We start from the raw sequence: 21,485 nt of genomic DNA, 5'->3' as shown, positions 1-21,485 counted from the left end.
TAACATTATATCTTTCTGATTTTTTTTTTATTTACGGTATATATGTATTTTTGCAATTTTACTTTTATTCGCCAACAACGTTAAAATGGAAGAAGGATTGTGTGTGTGCACGTGTGTGTTTGTGTATTATTAAAATATTCTATTTGCTCTTTTCGATTTTGCTTCTTTTATGAATCAATCAATTTTTCAATTTTCGGTCTGATTAACTGATTAGAAAAGTAAAAATTATCTAGTAGTCGTCTAAATCGAAGCCTTCGTTGTCCAACTCATCAAGCTGCATACTTTGGAAATCCACTTTGTAACGCAAGATACCTGCGAAAAGCATTAAATGTTATTAAATTAACGTTTTTAATAGATTCAAAGCTAGATAATAAGATAACTAAATAAATATAATTAAAACGAAAATGCACAAAATTATTTCAACTAAATTAATAGCACAACACATTGTGAGTAATAAATACTATATAAATAAATGGATCTGCATATTAAAAGTTTAAAAGAAACACGTCAACAATTGTTCTAGATAATTGTTACTTTTGAAAATCAAATGGGGATATTGCTCGATGATTAGAAACTAAAAATGAACAAAATTTGTTATTTTTAAACAAACTCAAAAGTGTTCTGCAATCCTGTGCTATTATACTACAGATAATTGGGGAATAAAAAGTTAAATGGCCTTAATATAAATTTGATAACATCGAAGTTCCAACTGGTTTTGTGTCTGCATTAGCGTCGTCGTACAGCGTTTATATAGGCTCCAGTGCTTGGGATGAACCTCATTCTTACTGAGAGCTCGGGAATAGTTATAACAAAATGGAGATCACATGAATAGTTGAAATAATTTATAAGCTGGGTTTTGTGTACGATATCGGGAGGTGTCAATTTTTTATTTACTTTATTCAGGTTTTGTTTGTTCTTTATTGTTGTATTTGGTTTGTTTGTGTACTTAGAAGTTTTTCGCTTTTAACTTGTGTCAAATGCAAACAAAGAAATTGCCTATGTAAATATTTTAAATGCTTGTCAAATACGAGTACATATATGCATAATGTCACGGAGTGTTAGTTGATCTATTTAAACGAGAATCAATAATGCAACCAGAGCAACAAACTTGACAATTCAAATACTTATTTCAGGTTTCATGCTGATGTTGTAAATACATTGATTTTTGAAATTTTGTAACGGCTGCGCGAGATTTTCTTTCTGAATACAAGTAAAATACATGTATCCAAAAGTATTTCGGCTTTCCTCGTATATACATATATTAACTTCTTATCTATGTATGTGTCTCGTACAGGATTTCTTAAGTTTTGTAATTCAAAGGTTCGTTTTATATTAACTTTTCTATTACAGATCGAAAGCATAAGGAATATTGAAGTACCCAAACGCTTTTCATTAATAAATAATACATTTAATTTAACCAAAGCACATCGTTATTTGTGCTTTCCAAAAACGAGTTTAAGTGAAATACTCCAATTAAATAAAGCCTAAATCTAAAATAATTGCCCACCATACAAATCTATATCGCAATGGGGGCATTTGTTTTGAGATAATATTGTTGAAATATTGTTAAAAACTATGCGTCAAGTAAATTGGTTCCTATCAAGTTTTGAACAATTTATGGCGTTTTAAAAGAAATCAAAAAAATAAAATATTTTGTGTATTGAGATCCGAAAATCTATGCAGTGCGAATGCTTTCTTTTATGTTTTGTTTTCTTTTGTTTCTGTTTTTGCTTAGTAATCATCTAGATCAACGTCCTCCAGCGGTTCATCGGCTTGTAGCGATTGAAAATCTACTTTATAGCGCAAAATGCCTACACATATATATAATTATAAATAAATAATATATATGTATATATATTAAAACAAGTATAGTTGATAGTTATGGACAAGGAGCGACGTCAAGTTGACCAAGTTACATTTAGAGTTATGTTTAAAAGCAGCATGAAGGAAATAGGAATCGAAACAGTAGATACGTAATTAATTTTTAGCTTACACTCGTACTGTATATAAATATGTGTATATATAATAATATAGAGATGCTTTTTGCCAACCACTTACCGCCAATGCCACCGAAACCTCGCACAAACTGACTGCCCTCCTGAGATTTGTCCGTAATTATCTCAAGGGTGGCGCCAAACATTTTGTAGTTGTTCGCCAGCCATTCCAAAAGCGGTTGAGACTCGATTAACTCCATTTCTACGCCGCTCTGCAATGTTTTGGATTAATAAGAATGTGTTATTGATCAACGAGAGCAAATTTCGGCACGTACCTCCTTGTCCGTGAAGTGAGACTTATCTTTTTCCTGCTCGGGCGTCAAATGTAATACTGTCGTTGACGTCGAGTTCGCATGGTTCTTCAGTACATAGCGTTGAATATCTAGATTTTCCCAGCAAATCAATGTTTCCACAGAGCCCAGTTCCAATGCTCGTAGAGTATCTTCTACACCAAAACAGTATTTGCCAGTATCCTTGAATATAGATAATATATATAATTATTTCATCCTGCTTAAATGTGCTAGCAACTAACTCACCTGAGAAATTTCATCAAAGTAGCGGCCAATGAGTTTCTTCTCCTGTATAAATTTGACATTCTGCAACGATTCAGCGGCTAATTCGATGGCCTGATTGAAACCGTTCTCGCCGCCATAGGACACGTCCACCAGTTTAATAACTTTCGTTTGTAGACGCTGCAAAGGAAAAACAATGTGTTATTATTTTACTAGAGACTTGACCTACAATGTGTTGCATACATTTCATGATCATTCTGGATGACAATTGGCTCCACTGGCTGCGTGACTGACGATTTATATAGTATTGGTAGTCTTGATCAATTTCACGAAATCACTAGAAATCCGACCCTTTATACCAAAACCTCTCTAGACATATTTATACAGGTTGTTTGGATCGTCATTCGTCGCTGAAGCCAGTGGAACTAGCCCTTGGTACCCAGGCTATTCTTGACCAGTGTTAGATTACTTACAGGATCAAACATGTCCGACTGGCTGAGCTCAGTTTTAAAGTCCGCACTACCGGCCAATATGAGGCCGGCAATGTTTGGCTTGTCATTCGTAATGAACAGCTGTGTGGCCACCTCGGCCACCTTGCGTACGTAATTGTGACGCTTCTCCATGCGCAGACGGGCGAAACGAAGGGCAGACTGACCACCACGTCCGTGCTTCTTCGGCAGATCGACGGTGAATTTGTGGAGCACCTCGCGCGTGTTACCCTGCAGGGTGCCAAAGAGAGCGCCATTACCATCCATCACAATGAAGCCGAACTTGTTGTCGTCGGCGAGCAGGGCAGTGAGAGCCTCCGTATGGAACTTGTTGTCGCACAGATAGAGTGAGGTATTAATGGGCTTGAATGGCTCAAAATCAATGTTCACTTTCTTCTCCTTGCCCTCCTCTGTGACAATGGTGCCGCAATATATGACCAATCCATTGGGAGGCACTGTAAAATAATGGAATAATCGTCAATTAGCTGTTTCATTGGTTTTTAATGAAGAACCCACCTTTGGTGTATAACTTAAGTCTGTGCTGCACCGACGTGATTGCGCCCAGGACGGAGAGGCGATTGACACGCGACTTGATGTTGGAGGCCGTACCAAATTCATCGGCCAACATTTTGCTGACGCGAGAGATTTGATCTTTAGGCGGAATAATCAATGAAATCATGCTGGTGCCATTTCTAAAACGAAAAGAAAAACAGGATGTTAATATGCGGGAGATTTGGTCAAAATACCCGCCCAGATCAAAATGTGCCGTTATAATATAAGTGTAGGAGACGAGTTGCATGAAAAAAAAGACAGATCAAGTAACAGACAGACACGGAGAGATAACACATAGAATTCAATAGAACTTAATGAACATTTTTAGAGAAAGCGCATATAGCAAGTGCTAGCTTGTGAGTCAGATATTGAAAAAGGTTGCGCTCAACATCTTGTGAAAAGCAACATACTGAATTTGAGTTCTCCAGATCGAGACGACCATGCAGACAAACGGACGCTAACAAAAAATATATAATTCATATTATCGTCGAGTTCTACCTTCATAAAGTTGTCGAGCCTTATTATTTTATTTAAATCAACTAATATATCGATATTTTGTTGAGGTAGCTAAATATTTACGTATGCAAATCGAGCGCATACGATATTTTTTTAAATAACATCTCTACCTCAGACGTCTCACAACCATTTTGAATTTGAAATTGCTGCATTTCATGTGATTTGTTATGGTTTCCACATATAAATTTGACCTTTTTACATTTAGCAAAATCATAGATAATGTGGCAGGAGAGCGAGAAATTGTCAGAGACATTTACCCTAATGTGTATTTACGTAAATAGATAATGCAGCTGCCGTTAACGTTGCGTAGGAGTTCATTTGTAATCAATTGCAAGCAATGATTGGTTCGTTGCCAACACAGCATTAACATTAGCATTAGCTCCACGCATTACTCACTGTTCGATTGCGTTGTGTCTAGTTTGAACTGATAAAAACCTGACAAAAAAAACGTGTTGCTCTCAAATTATTTTCGCAAAGAGCGCGCAAGAGCGCCAAAACACACACACACACTCCCATGGCTGAGAGTCGCTTGTCGCTTGGTGTGTTTGTGTGTGTGAGCGAGTGTGGGGCAACGCCACACAGATATAAATGGGCCTTTTTGTTTGTTACCAACACCAGCCACGCATATGAATTGAATTGGTTCAAACCAAACCGTTGTTATTTTTAACTGATTCGTACAAGAAATTGCAGGTTTAGCATTAGCATTTAAGCAGTTGCCACAGCTAAAGTTAAGCATCTACATATGTGACAATTCTGACCCTGGGATGGCTCGCTAAGCTTTTTTATACCCTTGTTTTATTTTTGCATTGCCAATTGATAGCCAACAAGGGGTGAGTGCAAAATACTCAACAATCGGATATTCAACTCACTCCACTGTCATTTGTTGTACGGCGACGGCGCGCTGAAAGGCTGCCTCCTGCCCCCATAACCCAATATATTTCGTGTGTACCACCATAAACGAAAAATCCCATCAGAACAAAAAACAATAATTTTAGGTGGGCAAAATATTAGAATATGTATGAAATAACTTACCCTCGTGCCATTTCCAGGCTTTTGATGAGCTTCTTTATTTTCCATATTTCGACATTGCGATCAGCGGACGTTTCTTCGCCAGACATTTTGCTTATTTATTGCTAATTATTTACGGCCCTTTGTGCGAATTAGGAAAACAAGAACGGGACTGGGGCCTCGGCTTCTTTATATGACTTTTCACTTGCACTGCCAGGAAATGGAAATGTAACGACGATTTGTTGTTTTCAATTATTGTTTAAGTTTTGTGATTGTGTTGCCTTTTTGTATTCACATTCACGTTCTTCCTTTTAACGTGGTTGGCGATGAATACACTAAAAAATAATTACATACATGAATATGTATATGTATGTGGATGTTGCGTACATGCATATGTAAGTAAAATAAAGAAAGCTGTGGCAAAAAAAGAAGGCAACTAAAAGAAAGTCAAAGTGGTGGGCAATTACAAAATTTGGTTTGAATTCGAACACAACTATTTCAAATCTGTTGTTTTCAAACGAAATCGAAATAAGAAAATCAACTTGAGTTGAAAATCAAACTTATTATTTCACTGCACTAAGGAGAGAATGTGAGCAGAAGAATGAACGCGAGTAAGAGAGCGGGAGCGGGGCTCCAAAGGTGACGTCGACACAAAAATCATTTCGCAAGCACTTAAAAAATTGAGAATGTAACCAAAATGGTATGTGATTTGATAAACTGCATGTTTTAGTAGATGTTGCTACACTTTTTTGATAACTTTAAATAAGTTTTAAGCAATTATAATTGATTTATAAAAGTTTTACGTACAACGTGCGCACAAAACCCACTCGGATCTAGTGTGACCGAATGTTGAAAAGAGTTTTACACTGAAAGCTAACGATTCAGTTCATATGTGACTGGTTCTAGTTCCATTTTTTATAAATTAATAAAGACAAATTTAGTTAAAAGCTATAAATACAAATTAAAGCTACTTTAATTGCTTATACAAATTTGTGATCTCCATTGACAATCTGAAATCATTTGACATTCATGACGTATATCCTTTTTATATTACGATATATAAGCAATCGACGATTCCCAAAACCGATTGGCGATATGCGACATTTTAGGGTGAATGGATATATTAATGAAGAAGAAACCCAAACATGAATTTGGAACTGCTCGGTAGGTTTTGCGCTATTTTAGTAGAAACTCAATTGTACCATTTGTTTATTTCTCATAAATAGAATCCTTTGGTCAAAATTATCCCGAGGAGTTTGATGGCTCCCTGGATTGCATATCACTAGCTGTTACATGCGCCTTTAACAAATACGGCACTTTACTGGCCGTGGGATGTAATGATGGACGCATTGTTATTTGGGATTTTTTGACGCGCGGCATCGCTAAAATAATTTCCGCACATGTGCATCCTGTTTGCAGTCTGAGCTGGACTCGAAATGGCCACAAGGTGACATAAATGTGCCCTTAACTTAATCGTGCCATCGCCTATCAACCTGTCATATACTTTCCATTCTAGTTGCTGTCGGCTTCAACCGATAACAATGTATGCATCTGGGACGTTCTTACCGGGGAATTGGAGCACAAGTATCGTTTTCCCTCGCCGGTGCTGAAGGTGCAGTTCGATCCACGAAACGACAGCCGGCTGCTGGTTTGCCCCATGCGATATGCTGCTGTATTAGTTAAAATTGCCGGTTCGCATCGCTGTCTTCCACTGGATTCAGATGTAGGTTTCCTTAAACTACAGCAGGAGTGGGAGTTATCTCTTTAAAGAGCTATCGATTTGGAACAACATAGATTGATGTCTATTTTTAAAATGTATTTCATTTGGCAGGGCGATTTGAATATAGTTGCCTCGTTTGATCGACGTGGTAAGCACATATACACGGGCAACGCCAAAGGAAAAATCCTTGTGCTGGACGTGGAAACATTTGAGGTCGTTGCCAGCTTTCGGATTATTGTTGGAACATCAAGTGCGACGGCAGTCAAGAGCATTGAATTCGCGCGTCGAGGCGAGTATGTGCAACATGAAATGTTATACGACTATTTAGTGGCTAACTTAACTTGAAATTCTTTTGCAGCGCCTTCCTCATAAATACTTCCGATCGGGTTATACGGGTTTACGATTCAAAGGAGATTATTGCACTGGGCAAGGATGGCGAACCGGAGCCCATACAAAAACTACAGGATCTGGTCAACAAGTAAGCTCTATGCTTGTGCTCAGTGCCGTTCGACTAATAATTCTTTTTGCACTCTCAGAACCACTTGGAAAAAATGTTGTTTCTCTGGCGACGGCGAATACATTTGTGCGGGCAGCGCTCGACAACATGCTCTGTATATTTGGGAGAAATCAATTGGCAATCTCGTCAAGATTCTGCATGGTACAAAAGGTGAACTGCTGCTGGACGTTGTATGGCATCCGGTTCGTCCAATTATAGCTAGTATTAGTTCAGGCTTAGTTTCGATTTGGGCACAGAATCAGGTAGAGAACTGGTCTGCATTTGCGCCCGATTTTAAGGAACTTGACGAAAACGTTGAGTACGAGGAAAGAGAATCGGAGTTCGATATTGCTGATGAGGATAAGTCGGTGGACTTGAATGCCGATGCTCAACAGGATGAGGAGATCGAAGTTGATGTACAAAAAGTGGAACCAGTTGCGGCGTTTTGCTCCTCTGACGAGGAGGGCGAAGACGAGAATGCTTTACAGTTCCTTCCCATGGCTCCCGAGGTAGAAGACCCAGAGGATGGCTGGACATCGCAAGACAACCTGGAGCCAAGCTCAGCGCTAGTTGGCAACGATTCGCGCGACTACGAAGAGGACATCATGGCTACCAAGCGCAGACGAATGCAGCACTATGACGTCAGCCTGCCCGATGCGCCCACCGACGGTAAGCGAAATAAACTTCAGTCTCGCCCAGAAAACATTCACCAGCCGCATCTGTTTTGCTTACAGAAACTCACCCGCTTATATCGAGCAAAGCCAGCAAGGATAAACAGCAACCGATTGGTGGCAAAAAAGCTGCAGGCCGCGCGAAAAAATAACCGGCCGCAGCATTTATAGTTTATTTAAGTTATGACATTAAAAAACACAAAAACTCGGATTATGTCGCCTTTGGATTTCTCACTTGACCCGCGAACAGCAACAGATTGGTTGACTTCTCCACAATCATGTACAGAAAGGGTCTGTTTAGCTGAAATTTCGGCGGCGTCGACTTGTTGCTCAGCACGGACGCTGTAACAGCTGCTGCGGTGGTGCCCTTTTCATCCACAATGATTTTCGTAGCATGAACACAGAGATTGGCGAATAAACCATCTGCCATGCGGCTTAGATTTGAGTAGCTTTTATCAAATAGATCGCGAATGCCCATCTGTAATATGACATGTTTATATATTGTACTCGGACATGTCCATAAATTCGCCCACCTCTTGGAGTAATTTCTTTAAGCTAAAGTCCGTCGACGTTGTGAACTTGGGCATTAGAACTTCGACCACACTGTCTTCCGGCGCATCCCGAGAAAACTTGGCAAGACGCTGCAAAAGCGGCGACAGAGTCAAATCCTTTAGATTTCTGGCCACATCATTGAGATTGAAGCCCCGCTTCGGAAGCACAACAATCATAGAAAGTCGATTCTGTTCACCATACGGCAGCTCGAGTACGTAACCATCCAAGCCCTCAATGTTGGTCACATAGGCAAAGTTACCCTCCTGCACCATCATTGAGACCTGGGTGATAACGGCGCCCTTCTCATCATAGAAGGGCTCCGTTCGAGTAGAGGATGTGTTGAATGGAAACTGCAAATAATTATTGCATTTAATATGTATATACCAGATATTATAATACCAATAATTAACCTTCCATTGGCCTTTAAAGAACAGCGACGACAGCATAAAAATCTTGGCACCATATATTTCCTGTGGCAACACCGCATAGGGTATGAGTCCACGGGTTGAGCGGTTGGTGGCCTCATTGATCTGAAATATTGTCTCACGATTAAAGAAGTCCACCTCCACGGGGTCCACTCCATAAGACTGCACCGCAACCCGATAACTGCTCTTAATCGGCGAATTCTTGTCCGTATACAGCGCCTGCAGAGAGGCCACTTCAATTGTCGAAGTTTTTGTGCTATATTGAGTAAAGACGTAGATTCATTATATTAAAAGTAGTAAATCAAGATAACCATAAAAATAAATGTAATGGCGAATTTTTCGCCTAATTATTCCGTGAGAGCTATATGATATAGTATTCCGATCTGACCGATTCCAGTAACAGCTTTAAAACTAAGAGACTAGTTTACTTTGAATACTGATCAGATATATTTATGCCTTACAGGGTCGGAGATGTTTCTTTGTATGCGTTACACAATTCATGACAAAAGTAAGATACCCTCAACAAGGATGTGTGTAAAAGGGTATTGCAATTGCATCTTGCTCTTACTTCAGATATTTGCTCCACACATTATAAATCGAGCGCAGCTTCTCATCCTCTACGTTGATGCGCAGCGCCTGACGCAGTTGCTCATAGGTTTGGCCGCCGGCGCCCTCGTACATCAGTACCAGCAGGGACCAGACCGAGAATGGCGATATCATAAAGTCAGCGTTATGCTTCTCCACCTCGACGGAGACGCGCAGTAGGAAATCGAGTGCGAATTCCTGGGCACCCTGTGCGACTCTACGCAACGTCTCATCATCAAAATTGGAACGCAATGAATAGTCGGGACTGCTCTGAACTTGAAAAGCGGCCGCCGGAGTCAGCGCCTCCAGCGCATTGCCCAGGGATAGCGTCGGGATGCGCTGCTGGGCCAAGCAAACGGCGCACAGCAATAAGCTTCCACCAAGAACTCGTGCCACACTATCTGGAATTGGAAATGTTGATCGAAGGAATAGTTGAAGGTAAATCTGATTTAATCTATCGTGATTTGGCATAATATGTCGGGGTACATTTCATATGCTTAGAACCTTTTTCCGTCGAATATTGTTTTTAAATGTGCTTATCACTTGAACAAATTGGACAACAAATTTCAAATTGAAAGCTCGAAATTGCTTTTTACGATTACACTCAACGGTTTACGAAACTAAGAACATAAAGATGTAAAATGCATTGGGTTTTACCTGTTATAATCATTTCGTGTTTTTTTCTTTTTGCTGACTAAGATTCCTCAAAGATTCTTTGAGTATTGAAGTTGATAAAAAATTTTATTTACAATAGGTCGATTCGCAAATATAAAAGAGAACAGTTTAATTTATGTGGATTTTTCCTTCGATGGGGAATTTTGAGTTGTTTTGAATTTAAAGTAGCCACTGACGTCGCAACAATTTTTTTTATTTTTGTATTTCAGTAGACGACGTCGTCGTTGATTTGTTGATTAATCCAAAACCGGAATGCACTGAAGCTCACAGAGTATAAGTAAGCACATAATACTTATATAAGTCGAGATTGATATATTTATATTTATATATATTTTAGCGCATATATAAAGCTATTTCCCTGTGTCTTTGCTCCCGTTTATATAATATTTGTCGCATTTAATTCATGCGAATTATCTTTGTTTTACTCGAACAAAAGCTCACTCCCGCCTCACAGTCCCAGAGCCGTACTTAACTCACGGAGATCGACAGAGCAACTGGCATTGGCCTTAGACCAGCCAAACAAACACATGCTGATAAATAAACACACACACAGGCGCATACACATATATACGAATGTCTCATCCGTGTGAGAGAGAGAGAGAGATCTTGCTAAAGATAGAGAAAGAGAAGGCGAAAAAAGAGAGAGAGAGAGAGAGAGAGTATGCACGACCATGCCAATTAAAATGTGAACTTAGATTACAATTAATTATTTAATCGATTAGAGTTGTAACGTCTCTGCTCTCGATTCGCGACATGAATGGGAAAACCCGTTTGGCGACAACGGCGGCTTTGAAAATGATTACGCATCCTTAACTCTTAGTCAATCGGATAGAGATATAAATATCCGAGCTTGAAACATTTGTGGAATTCTTATATTTCTCATCGCAACTAAAAGTCAATTTGATTCATTCATGCTTTTCAATATAACTAAATTATTTGCATGTTAAAAGAACTTACAGAAAATGTGAACAACAACTTAGCTGCATTTTCGCTTTTCGCTTACAAAAATGATATCAGAGTCCAATTTTAAAACTAATTTTAATTTTAATAATAATTTAAGTACTACTAGTAAAAACAATAGCATATGGGCAAACATACTGTTCAAGCACAGAATACTTTTATTTACAAATTTTGAAAATTACATAATATTTATTTTGCTTAGCAAAGTATGCAACATTTTTCCTAACACCCTGACAGCAGTTCATTTTCGAGCCAAAATTGGCCAAAGGTTCGTGTCTCTACTGACATTTTTCATTGGGTAAGAGTAATATGATTGACTCGGATAAAAACTCGGATAAAAGACACAGCAGATATCAGAAAACATACGCAGTTTTGAAGGTAAATTTGTAGATGGCAATATGAATTTAAAAACTTAAGAGTAGGTGAAATATAATACCAAAACATAGCTAAGCAAAAAGTTGTGGACCTAGTTCTATTTGTATTGTTAAATGCACCCAATTAACTAACTTTGCGAACCGCCTTTTGTTGTGCTAATTTGATGAAAGTATTCAAACTTTTTTTAATTTAATAGTATTTTAATTTTGATATACTTACAACGTAGCAGTATGATTCCATATATTTTCCATTAATATTTCAATGGTCCAGACTGAATACATAAGATATATCAATATTTATTTATTTATTAATGGCCTTCCTCATTATTCAATAGGTTATACAATAGATAATAGAATTATATGCTAAAAGCCTTTTTATATATTTAAATGTTTATGTTATATATTTAAATGTTAACCCAATCCCAAATAGTCTGTCTAGCGTGAATAACTCGCGAATAAAAGTGTATCTGGTTGCAGCGCATGTTTAAAATGCGCTAAATAATACCAACAAAAAATACACTTTCGCTTAGCGCCATCCGAACGTTACGTTGTGTCGTTACATTCAACAGTGTGACTCCGAAAAAGCAATAACGGCGTTTTTATCAACAAGTCGCTTCAGTTAGTCAATGGTATCGCGCGGTGAAACTACTTACATGCTGCACACACACTTGCCCGAGCGGACGGCCCCAAAGAAACATCGCCTTGATAGCTAAAGTACATACACATACACATACACATATACAATTATTGGTTGTTGTTTAATTGCTCTTCGCATCTTGGCAATGATGTTCGGAGTCAGTAAAAGTGAAGTTTTATAATTCTGGCGGTTATTGAATTTCTGTGTGCTGAGTGCAGTTAACGGTAACGGTAACGGTAACGGTTACGTGAAAGTGGACTGTGCAAAAATGCTGCGTTTTTATTGTACCTGTATTAAATAATACATTTGCATTGGTGAAAGTATGTTAACTGCTTCTGAATCGAACGGCGGCCAATGAAACGTGCAACACAAACAAGACGAAGGCTGAAGGTTGACAGTGCAACAAATAATAAGAAATCAAAAGAAACTCAAACTACGACCCCGATTTTTGGAATATACACACACATTTTCACCGCACATTTTAGGTATAGGACTTGTGTTGAATGGAAATGTATTAAGTGTATTATGAGCATTTCATGTTGTGTTTGTTGTTGTTGCCGCTGTTGCAAGTGTTGTAAGCAAAGCCAAGTGACTCGCATGTTACGTTGCCAAAGAAATTGATAACCAGATTTTCAGCCTAACACACGTACACATACGAACTACACACACACAGCCGGTTGTGTGTGTGTGTGTGTATATAGGTAGATTCATTTGTATTTGCACAACATGAGACAAACCGGCGCGAATACCAATTGATTGCGCAAAACTGACCCCAGACAACATAAGCCACAGCAACAACAACAACAACAACAACAGCAACAGCTTAACCCCAACAGGTGGCAATGCGTTGGGTCAGCGGCAAGGTCAAAGCAATGCAGCCGCTGCCAACTAGCTTGAATGTTCAAGAAAAACTCTGTCGGCAACAATTTGGAGAAGCAAAAACAAAAGACTTGCGACACGAACTTGTTGCGCAGTCACACTTGTTATTTATATCATGTACTTAAACACGCACATATATGTGTGTCTATATACATATATATATATTTATATATTATATAACTTGCATATATCAACAAGCCAATTGGAACACATACGAAAATTAATAAAAAACCAAAAAAAAAAACCAAAATGTCCCAAATTAAAAAGGCTATTTGAAAGTTTTTTGGGTTAAATTATTTTGTTTTTTTTTTTTATTCGCTTAGTCAAAAAATATGCTAATTAGGCATTTGGTTATGGTTTGAAAAATGTGATTTGTGATTTTCTGCTGGATTGCGGCTTGGCGCAGCTTTTGTGCGCTTTTATTTGTTCCATCTGTAAATAATTTATGAGCAGTGATTTGGCACAAATAGCAAACAAAATACGTTAAATAAAACAAAAACAATAAGGTTCAAAGAAACACAAATTGCATGTGACATTGACAAAGGAATCTGATGAGCAACAAAGCTAGTTTTTTATTTAAAAGCAATATTATTGTTCATTTTTTTAGTGGGCGTCTTGTCATTGTAAGACTGTTTGTTATAAATAGGCAAAATATGTTTTCAAAACGTGTTTCTTCTTTTTTTTTTCCATTTGCGTATTGTACTTGCGCAATATTTTTGCACATCTTGCGACAATACTTTGGCCCGTGCGAAAATCTCGGCACTTTTTCGGACATGTTTCATTATTTAACTGCGCATATAAAACTGACAGGTTAATTAGTTGTATGTGTCTGTTGCAAAGTTTAAAAATACATAAAATACTATAAAAAAAAACAACAACTACGCGCCTGTGTGCTGAGCTGTGCGTGTCTTCTGCCAAGCCAATGAGTTTATACCCTTGTACACAAATTAAACTTCAATTTCGGAAATCCCCATGATTTATCAGATCCAGCAAACATTATGCAATACAGTTTATGGTTTTCTTGTAGCGAGTGCGTTTATTATGTTTATTATTTTTTTTACAGCTTTATGATATAGTTATCCGATTTAAGCGCTTGTAATGCATATTCGATGTGGCAAGAAAATCGTGACAAATTTTAACTACTCCCAAGCCAGTGTATAAAAGCCGAATGAATACTGCCTAGCTTTTTGGCCATATTTGCAATTCATTCAGCCAGTAGCTAGGAAACTGGTTATATTCCAAAAACAAAGACAAAAAAACAAAAATTACATTTGTGCTAATCATGGACCTGTGGTCAGTTTTGTAATGCGAATATGTGATTTTTTTTGCGACATCGTCTACGAAACACTTTGATTCGATCTGCAATTCGACTCGGTATTCTCGAAAGCGAACTGCTTCTAGATCATACTTAGAGGCAATACTACATAGACCAACAATGCATAAGAATCGACTTATATTCTTATATATAATAGTTTGCACAAGATATAATTATAGGATTTGAATAGGTTGTGCCTCTTTCTGGGGCATGCTCTATTATTTGTACTTCATATAAATATTTAGATAACATGCATTTGTATATCTTATAAATATATAAATATAAGTATTAACCTAAGGTTATTAGAATCAGGATGATGTTATATGCGTAAATGAGACCAGGCCTTTTGCAGACTAAGATCTTTCAGGTTGTCTGTACAGCATGGAAACCTTCCAGCGAACGTTTTGTTCCTTTCTGCGAAGCCTTAACCGGTTGAGAATTGCAAGCGTCTAGCAACGAATAAAGCAAAGCGTACGTGCTTAGTTATTAATGGGGGAAACACGTTATCTAGACTTTATGAACCCCTTCGCTAGCTTAAAATAATCCATTACCACACTGTGCTGCGTTTACAAGGCCTGCAATTTTATTTTCATTTTCATTTTGGGCGCATTCAACCCAATGCACGTCCATTGATGGTAATTATTACAGAGTCTTACTCTGAATGCTGAAACCGAAACTGAAACTAAAACTGGTTATGGTGAATTCAAGCTCAACCGTGGCGCTAGTTACCCTTACTTGAGTTTTGTAGCTGAAATCGTTCGTGAGCTTTTCGAAAGCCAAGAAGCCGAAAGAGCCTGAATTCAACAGTAGCCAAAATGTGCGCAAACATGCGAGGTATATTAGCTACTCGAGCTGAGTGGCTTTTGTATGATCATGTCTCTCGACAACTCTGAGTATGCTCGACTAGAAAATACCTTATTGCCATGACCTAATTTAAGATGAATCAAAAGAGTTAAAAAGAATAAGACCCATTTCTATTTTTATTGGCTATGTTTAAGTATTTTATAGAATTATATGTAGAGTATATTCAAGTCGTTTAATTTTAACTTTATCAAACCCACACCGTGACCAATTAAAAGAAAATTCGCTGCCAATGAGATTGTGGTAAAAAAAGTGGAGGTAATCTTTTTTCTTTAATAATGTTTGGAGCTTGGAAAACGTTTGTAATCACTTTTAAATGATGTTATATAGTGTCGGCAATTTTGGACTTCCTATTGTCCAACTCTAGTGTTACTCAAAATGATCGCGTGCTCAAAGATAGCATAAAATAATTTATCGGAGATCTCTTTGAGGGCTTCTAATTGAATGAATAGTTTTGTACTATACAACCTTTTGTTAGATTAACTTAATTTACCTTTTTATTAAATCCTTGGCGTTGCGAGAATAGCTCATGGGTTCTTCTTTCACTTAAGATGATATCTGCTATTTGATATATATGCACATTGGAGTTCCTAGGAAAATTTGATATCTATATATAATTCTTATAAACGTAATTATTTGTGTTGTATAGCATACACGAATTTTTTAGTTAGGATTGAGTCTAGATAATAAAGCCTCGTTGTTCATCCAGGTAGTTGTTTATGTGCATACAACGAAATGCTTTTAAGCACATAATATCTTTATACGTTCATTAGGGTCACATTTTGAGTATTTTGTCAGGCTTAATTACGTTCTCATACCTTTCTCTCCCTTCGTTTAACCTAGTTGACACTGAGGAAAATAAAACTAGGAGCTCCATATCATAATGATACCCTTTAAAGAAGCAAATTCTATACTGATCACATGCTTGGCTATATGAGGCATATCAGGAATAGATTCTTCCACCACTTTACAAAAATTAATTAAATTAAAAACATAAAGCTTTACCTACAGGGTATCAGCCAGTGCAGCACTCTCGACAAGCGTACTATTTTGATTAATGTTAGAGTGTTAGAATTAAGTTGTCGACACTTAGTTTTAATGCCAGCATATTATCTTAGGATATTGTTGATCCCTAACATTTGTCAAAGTCAAAGTTGTTGTACAAAATGTTTGACTTGGGCTTCTGGCTTGGCGGACACGTGCGTAGACTTATTGCCAATACTGTGCTGTGGCCCCGCTTAATGTTTAGTCTAAAATTCCTTTTGCCATCAACAGAATAATTATATGTTCATATCATTTCGGGTGGTAGAATCACGAGCATTACCCGCTCCATTACATGTTTTAAATAGCTTGTTGTGACCGTTGGCCACGCTTATACATATATATATATATATATATATATGTATATATACAGGTGTGTGTGTGTGTGAGTGTGTGTGTGTCTGCATGTGTGTGTGTGCATACATAGTATATACCAATTCTATCTATAAAATGTCGAGTCGTTGGGGGATTTTATTTTAAATACGACTGTGAAGTCGCAGCAACCGGTGGGTAATAATAAAATCTAGTAAAACTGTGCTTTAATTTGTTGCAAAAAATATAATAAATCAATTAAAAGAAAATTAAATTTAACATATGACTCTTTTGCAGCAACATGTTTCGAATACGTAGCCTATTGATTGTGATATTCACCTGCCAGGCCCTGGGTGCGGACATTTTAATGGCCACCATGGGAGGCACAAAGTCGCACAAGATTCCATTTTGGGAGCTAGCCAAAGGATTGATAAGCAGGTGTGTATTGTGAATGTGTTTGCACAGACACCATAATTGTTTGGGCAGAGAAAGGTTATTATCCTTTAATGTTCCATTTGCTTTAAAAATTGGTTCATAAAACGCGCATTTCATGATTTTCGAACCCTAAAAAATGACCAAGATAATCAAAGTTCACATTGTGAGAGCGCAAAGCAAAGCAAATAATTTTAGACTATTTGCTTTGGTTTCTGAAATTTTAGCCCCAATATTGATGTGGAAAGACTTACGTATGGTTACCCACTGCAGTAAATATAAATGTCCATATGATTATATAAAACAATTTATTGGCCCTGAAAGCCATAACATTTAAATTTAAACAACGTTTTTAAACAAAATGCTTAATTGATATGATTTCTTTGTCGGAAATAACTCTCATAAAGTGATAAAAATATTTTAGAAAGTTTAGAATATCATTAACAGCGCCCAAAAGTAGCTTACTAGGTTGTAATTAAAACGAGCATTTTGCCATTTACGTAATAAATATATAAATTATATATATATAAAAACAAATGAAGAAGATTGATTAAGAAATTCATACATAATATGTATCTGTAATAATGTTTTACGTTTATGTCTCCTAACTTCATTGCCGAGAATAAAAAGAAAATGTATTTAAAATTCGTTCATTAAAAAAATAAACTTAACTTAAATTGATTTTCTTACCCTAACAGAGGGAATTTGATTAAGTATTTCACGAGCTTGTAGAGTTATAGAGTATATATATTTTTCCGTCTTATTGTTGCAGGCCTACCATAATTTGATTTATAGCTTTTTAATATATCTCGCACTTAAGAATCTCTATTCAATTTGGAAGACTATCATAAGGAATTTTAAAGAAATAAAATAGTCTACGATCCTAATTAACCAATTTGTACCTTTGTATTTTTCAGAGGACACAACATCACTTTCCTAAGTGGATTTCCAGCAGATTTTCATATCGATGGTCTGCATGAGATAACACCAGCCAGTCTGGTTGAGTACATACAGAACTACACAAACTGGGATCTATTGGGTTCCAGAATGAATGGCGAAATGCCAATCAAGCCCTGGGATGGATTACGCTACGCATTTGAGGTGAGCATCAAAGTCTTAGCTCTTCGAGCATCGCGTGTTTGCTTATTTTTACCTCTTTGGTTTTTTGTAGTCATGCGATGCTATGTTGGGTGATCAGGAAACCAAAGATCTAGCGAATCGCACCTTTGACCTGGCCATACTCGACGGCGCATTTCCCGAGTGCTTGCAGGGACTCACGCACCTGCATGAGATACCGTTTATGTACATAAACACCGTTGGGTTCTACACTGGCAGCTTATCTCTTGCCGGCAATCCCGTGAGCTATGCGATAACTCCGAACTTTTACTCCCGCTTCACGGACAACATGAGCCTCTACGAGCGAGCGCTGAATACGGGAATGCAAATCGGTCAGAATATTTTGCACAGTGTAAGTTTAGCCCTGTATTGGACTTTCCTTTAATTGTCTGTCTTAAAAACGTATCTGCCCACAGTATGTCATGCGCCGTACACATCGTGTTCTGCGAGATCACCTGGGTGCGCATATACCCCATCCGTACGACATGACTCGCAACGTGAGCTTCATACTGCAGAATGGACATGCTGTCGTCTCGTATCCCCGGGCGCTGAATCCGAATGTTGCGGAAGTAGCTTGCATCCACTGCAAGCCTGCACGACCGTTGCCCAAGGATTTGGATGATTTCATTTCGGGCTCGGGTGCGTCGGGCTTCATCTATGTATCGATGGGCTCGTCTGTGAAGGCGGCCAATATGCCAGAGTCACTGCGCCGTATGCTGGTCAAGACATTCGCCCGCCTGCCCTACAATGTGCTGTGGAAGTACGAGGGCAACGCAGCGGATATGCATGATCTGACACCAAATGTGAAGCTGTCCCGCTGGCTGCCCCAGCAGGACATCCTGGGCCACAGCCAGCTGCGCGCCTTCATCACGCACGGCGGTCTGCTGAGCATGTTCGAAACGGTTTACCATGGTGTGCCGGTGGTCACAATGCCCGTGTTCTGTGATCATGACGTTAACTCAGCCAAGGCGGAGGTCGATGGCTACGCTATCAAACTGGACCTGGAAACGCTGTCCACCAACCAGCTGTACAAAGCCATCATGAAAGTCATCCACGATCCACGCTACAGAAATGCAGCCAGATATCGCCAGAATCTGTTGCTGGATCAGCGCTCCACAGCCCTGGAGACAGCCATTTACTGGACTGAGTACGTGCTGCGACACAATGGGGCCTACCATCTGCAGACCCCAGCGCGAAACATGGGGTAAATTCTAAAATACGCCTAGGTATAAAAGACTCATTTCCCTTCTTCTTTTTTAAGCTGGTGGCAATACTATCTGCTGGATGTGGTGGCCGTCTATCTATTGACCATCTGCGCTCTGGTGTTCATTGTAAAGCGCCTCGATATTCGGTCTGAGAAAATGCGCAGCCAGCACTATTCCAACTTACTTCCAGCAACCAAAAAGAAATCAAAAAAGTTATAATTCCAGCACACGCAACTAATGTTCACCCACAATCCATTATGTCTTAGAAAACGCTAGAATTACGGCTTGACAAATAATATTGTTAAAAAAAAGGAACTTTCGAAATAAGACAGACCTCACGTAAACGTATACAGCTAGGGTATAATAACGGCATCTCTCCGAATCAATCTTAGAAAGATAGAAAACCTTCCATTAGACAATTGGCAAGTTAGCTTTTAAATCGATCTATTGTACAAAATTAGAGTCCGATACTTTCTCATTGGTAGGCAATTATTATTTGTCATCCGTTTAAGTTCTTTTCGCTCTATTGGAAGAAGTGCCTTGTACATATTGTTTATATTTATAATGTTAAATTTAAGTAGTTGCTTAACCATACAAAAATTTCGAATATCCTAAAATTGTTGTGTAAAATTTATAAGTGCGGAAAATTTAAACCAAAGTCTAATAATCATTTCCTTTCAATTTTATTGTTAAAGCACACCGTGGAAAGTTGGAGTAAAATAAAGTTTAATCTATATTGTTAAATTGTGTGAAAGCGAAACTAAACGAACATCAAGAAATCTCAAGAGGGAAAATAACACAGCTATAAGTATCAAATGTAATGCTCGATTTAAGTTATACGCAGATCTATTTAACACTAACTGGATATAGGGCGCCTACTTGTTGATCAGAGCAATATTTCTTTTCAACATCCGGCTCACGTATTAATAAACGCCGAAACAAGGTGCGGAGGAGCCTTCTTGATTATGGGACTAAAGCTTTTGACAAAGTGGTAAGCCGCTCTTGATCTTTTGATTTGATACTATAAACAAAAACTTGTAGTATAGAGCAGCTACTAATTATGTATTTCCTACCTGTCCCTTTCACTTCTTTTAACTTAATGTTATTTTGCCATCCTTTAGTCAGGCTTCTGAGACAAGAATCAAGTTAAAGCTTCAAGAAGAGCTGCTTTCAACATTTTGGTTAACAAAACCCTCAACAAAGCTCCATTGATTACGCCAGCAAATTGTCAGTTGACATAAATATATTGTTCGCTTTGATAAATCGCAGCTTAATGTAGACAGTTACGCTTAGTTAGTTAGTTTGCTGAACTAGTTTGGCCATCATCTTCTCCTCTTTGACCTTTCGCTTGGCCTCCTTTTGCTTTCGCTTGTCCTCCTTCTCCTTCTGCTCAAGCATTTCCTTGAAGCGTTCATCACGTGTATCCACCTTGAAGCCGAAATGCCGGCGTACCTCCTCTATCAGTCGTTCCTTGCGTTGGATTGCTGCCGCGGCATCTGCTTTACGCTTTGCCACTTTTGCGTTGAGGTCCGCCTTCCATTGCTCCAGTTTTTCTAGCTTCTTGAGAATGGCATCTTCGCGATCTTTTATTGCCGCCTGCTTCGCGGCCTTAGTAATGCGAAGTTTCTCCAATATTTCCGGCAGAGTTTCGGGTTGCGTAATGGCTTGGCGCTCTTGGGCTTTAGTTCGTTCGGCGAGTGTGCCGAAGCAAATTTGCGGATTTACTTTACTTTTGCTGCCATATCGGCCATAGAGGCTTCTCTGATACTTCTCAGTTAAATGTATCCAGGAGTGTGCCTCATTATATGGCATTGTTTCGAGAAGCACATTTTTGTGTTGTGGCCTCAAGCCAGATTTGTCCCGCTCGGGCACATATTCCACATCGTCCTTTACAAAAGATGCCGGCAGTTCGGCTTTTGCAATGCCGCTAAAATATTTCGAATGTTTTATTGAAATCCCAGTAGTAACTCTTAATTTGTGGAAATTCATCTTAAACAAGTTTAATTTGTAATATTAGTAAACATATCGATTTATCGACAAGCACTACTGATGACAGTGTGACCAAAGTAAATTATTTTTTGAAAAATCGGGCGTTCCCACTCCAAGCATTATTATTTATTGATAAGACGAGCCAAAATCTGCATTCAAAATACTTCGAG

At 38.3% G+C, this 21,485-nt stretch overlaps 5 protein-coding genes across 7 annotated transcripts; 2 read left to right on the top strand and 3 right to left on the bottom strand.

Moving 5' to 3' along the window:
- Positions 1-19: 19 nt before the first annotated feature.
- Positions 20-5,955, bottom strand: LOC115770527 (eukaryotic peptide chain release factor subunit 1). Its single transcript, XM_030715826.1, has 8 exons — positions 5,878-5,955; positions 5,095-5,405; positions 3,511-3,686; positions 2,980-3,449; positions 2,531-2,686; positions 2,270-2,467; positions 2,059-2,206; positions 20-312 (listed from the first exon to the last, which is right to left on the bottom strand). Exons 2-8 carry the CDS (start codon positions 5,178-5,180, stop codon positions 230-232), a joined length of 1,317 nt encoding a protein of 438 aa, XP_030571686.1. The 5' UTR covers positions 5,181-5,405; positions 5,878-5,955; the 3' UTR covers positions 20-229.
- On the top strand, positions 5,541-8,123 carry LOC115770525 (retinoblastoma-binding protein 5 homolog). Its single transcript, XM_030715824.1, has 8 exons — positions 5,541-5,770; positions 6,135-6,234; positions 6,297-6,517; positions 6,587-6,793; positions 6,902-7,083; positions 7,149-7,268; positions 7,327-7,955; positions 8,021-8,123. Exons 2-8 carry the CDS (start codon positions 6,216-6,218, stop codon positions 8,107-8,109), a joined length of 1,467 nt encoding a protein of 488 aa, XP_030571684.1. The 5' UTR covers positions 5,541-5,770; positions 6,135-6,215; the 3' UTR covers positions 8,110-8,123.
- On the bottom strand, positions 8,072-10,667 carry LOC115770526 (serine protease inhibitor 77Ba-like). Its single transcript, XM_030715825.1, has 5 exons — positions 10,177-10,667; positions 9,503-9,920; positions 8,920-9,190; positions 8,491-8,859; positions 8,072-8,435 (listed from the first exon to the last, which is right to left on the bottom strand). The coding sequence occupies exons 1-5, from the start codon at positions 10,187-10,189 to the stop codon at positions 8,169-8,171; spliced, it is 1,338 nt and encodes a 445-aa protein (XP_030571685.1). The 5' UTR covers positions 10,190-10,667; the 3' UTR covers positions 8,072-8,168.
- Positions 10,668-12,167: 1,500 nt separating this feature from the next.
- LOC115770282 (2-hydroxyacylsphingosine 1-beta-galactosyltransferase) lies at positions 12,168-20,107 on the top strand. 3 transcript variants are annotated; one of them, XM_030715513.1, is made up of 6 exons: positions 12,168-12,242; positions 16,871-17,011; positions 17,923-18,106; positions 18,177-18,473; positions 18,538-19,325; positions 19,383-20,107. In XM_030715513.1, the coding sequence occupies exons 2-6, from the start codon at positions 16,875-16,877 to the stop codon at positions 19,543-19,545; spliced, it is 1,569 nt and encodes a 522-aa protein (XP_030571373.1). In that variant the 5' UTR covers positions 12,168-12,242; positions 16,871-16,874; the 3' UTR covers positions 19,546-20,107. The 3 variants fall into 3 exon arrangements, with proteins under 3 accessions (XP_030571373.1, XP_030571374.1, XP_030571372.1); XM_030715514.1 differs by having other exon boundaries at positions 12,205-12,485; XM_030715512.1 differs by having other exon boundaries at positions 12,205-12,650.
- Positions 20,108-20,248: 141 nt separating this feature from the next.
- Positions 20,249-21,347, bottom strand: LOC115770284 (growth arrest and DNA damage-inducible proteins-interacting protein 1). Its single transcript, XM_030715516.1, has 2 exons — positions 20,400-21,347; positions 20,249-20,347 (listed from the first exon to the last, which is right to left on the bottom strand). The coding sequence occupies exon 1, from the start codon at positions 21,313-21,315 to the stop codon at positions 20,620-20,622; it is 696 nt and encodes a 231-aa protein (XP_030571376.1). The 5' UTR covers positions 21,316-21,347; the 3' UTR covers positions 20,249-20,347; positions 20,400-20,619.
- Between the last annotated feature and the right edge of the window lie 138 nt (positions 21,348-21,485).

Source organism: Drosophila novamexicana, unplaced genomic scaffold (genome assembly GCF_003285875.2).
Source record: "Drosophila novamexicana strain 15010-1031.04,08,12 unplaced genomic scaffold, DnovRS2.1 tig00004555-arrow-pilon, whole genome shotgun sequence".
NCBI lineage: Eukaryota > Metazoa > Arthropoda > Insecta > Diptera > Drosophilidae > Drosophila > Drosophila novamexicana.
This window is presented reverse-complemented; position numbering and strand designations above follow the sequence as displayed.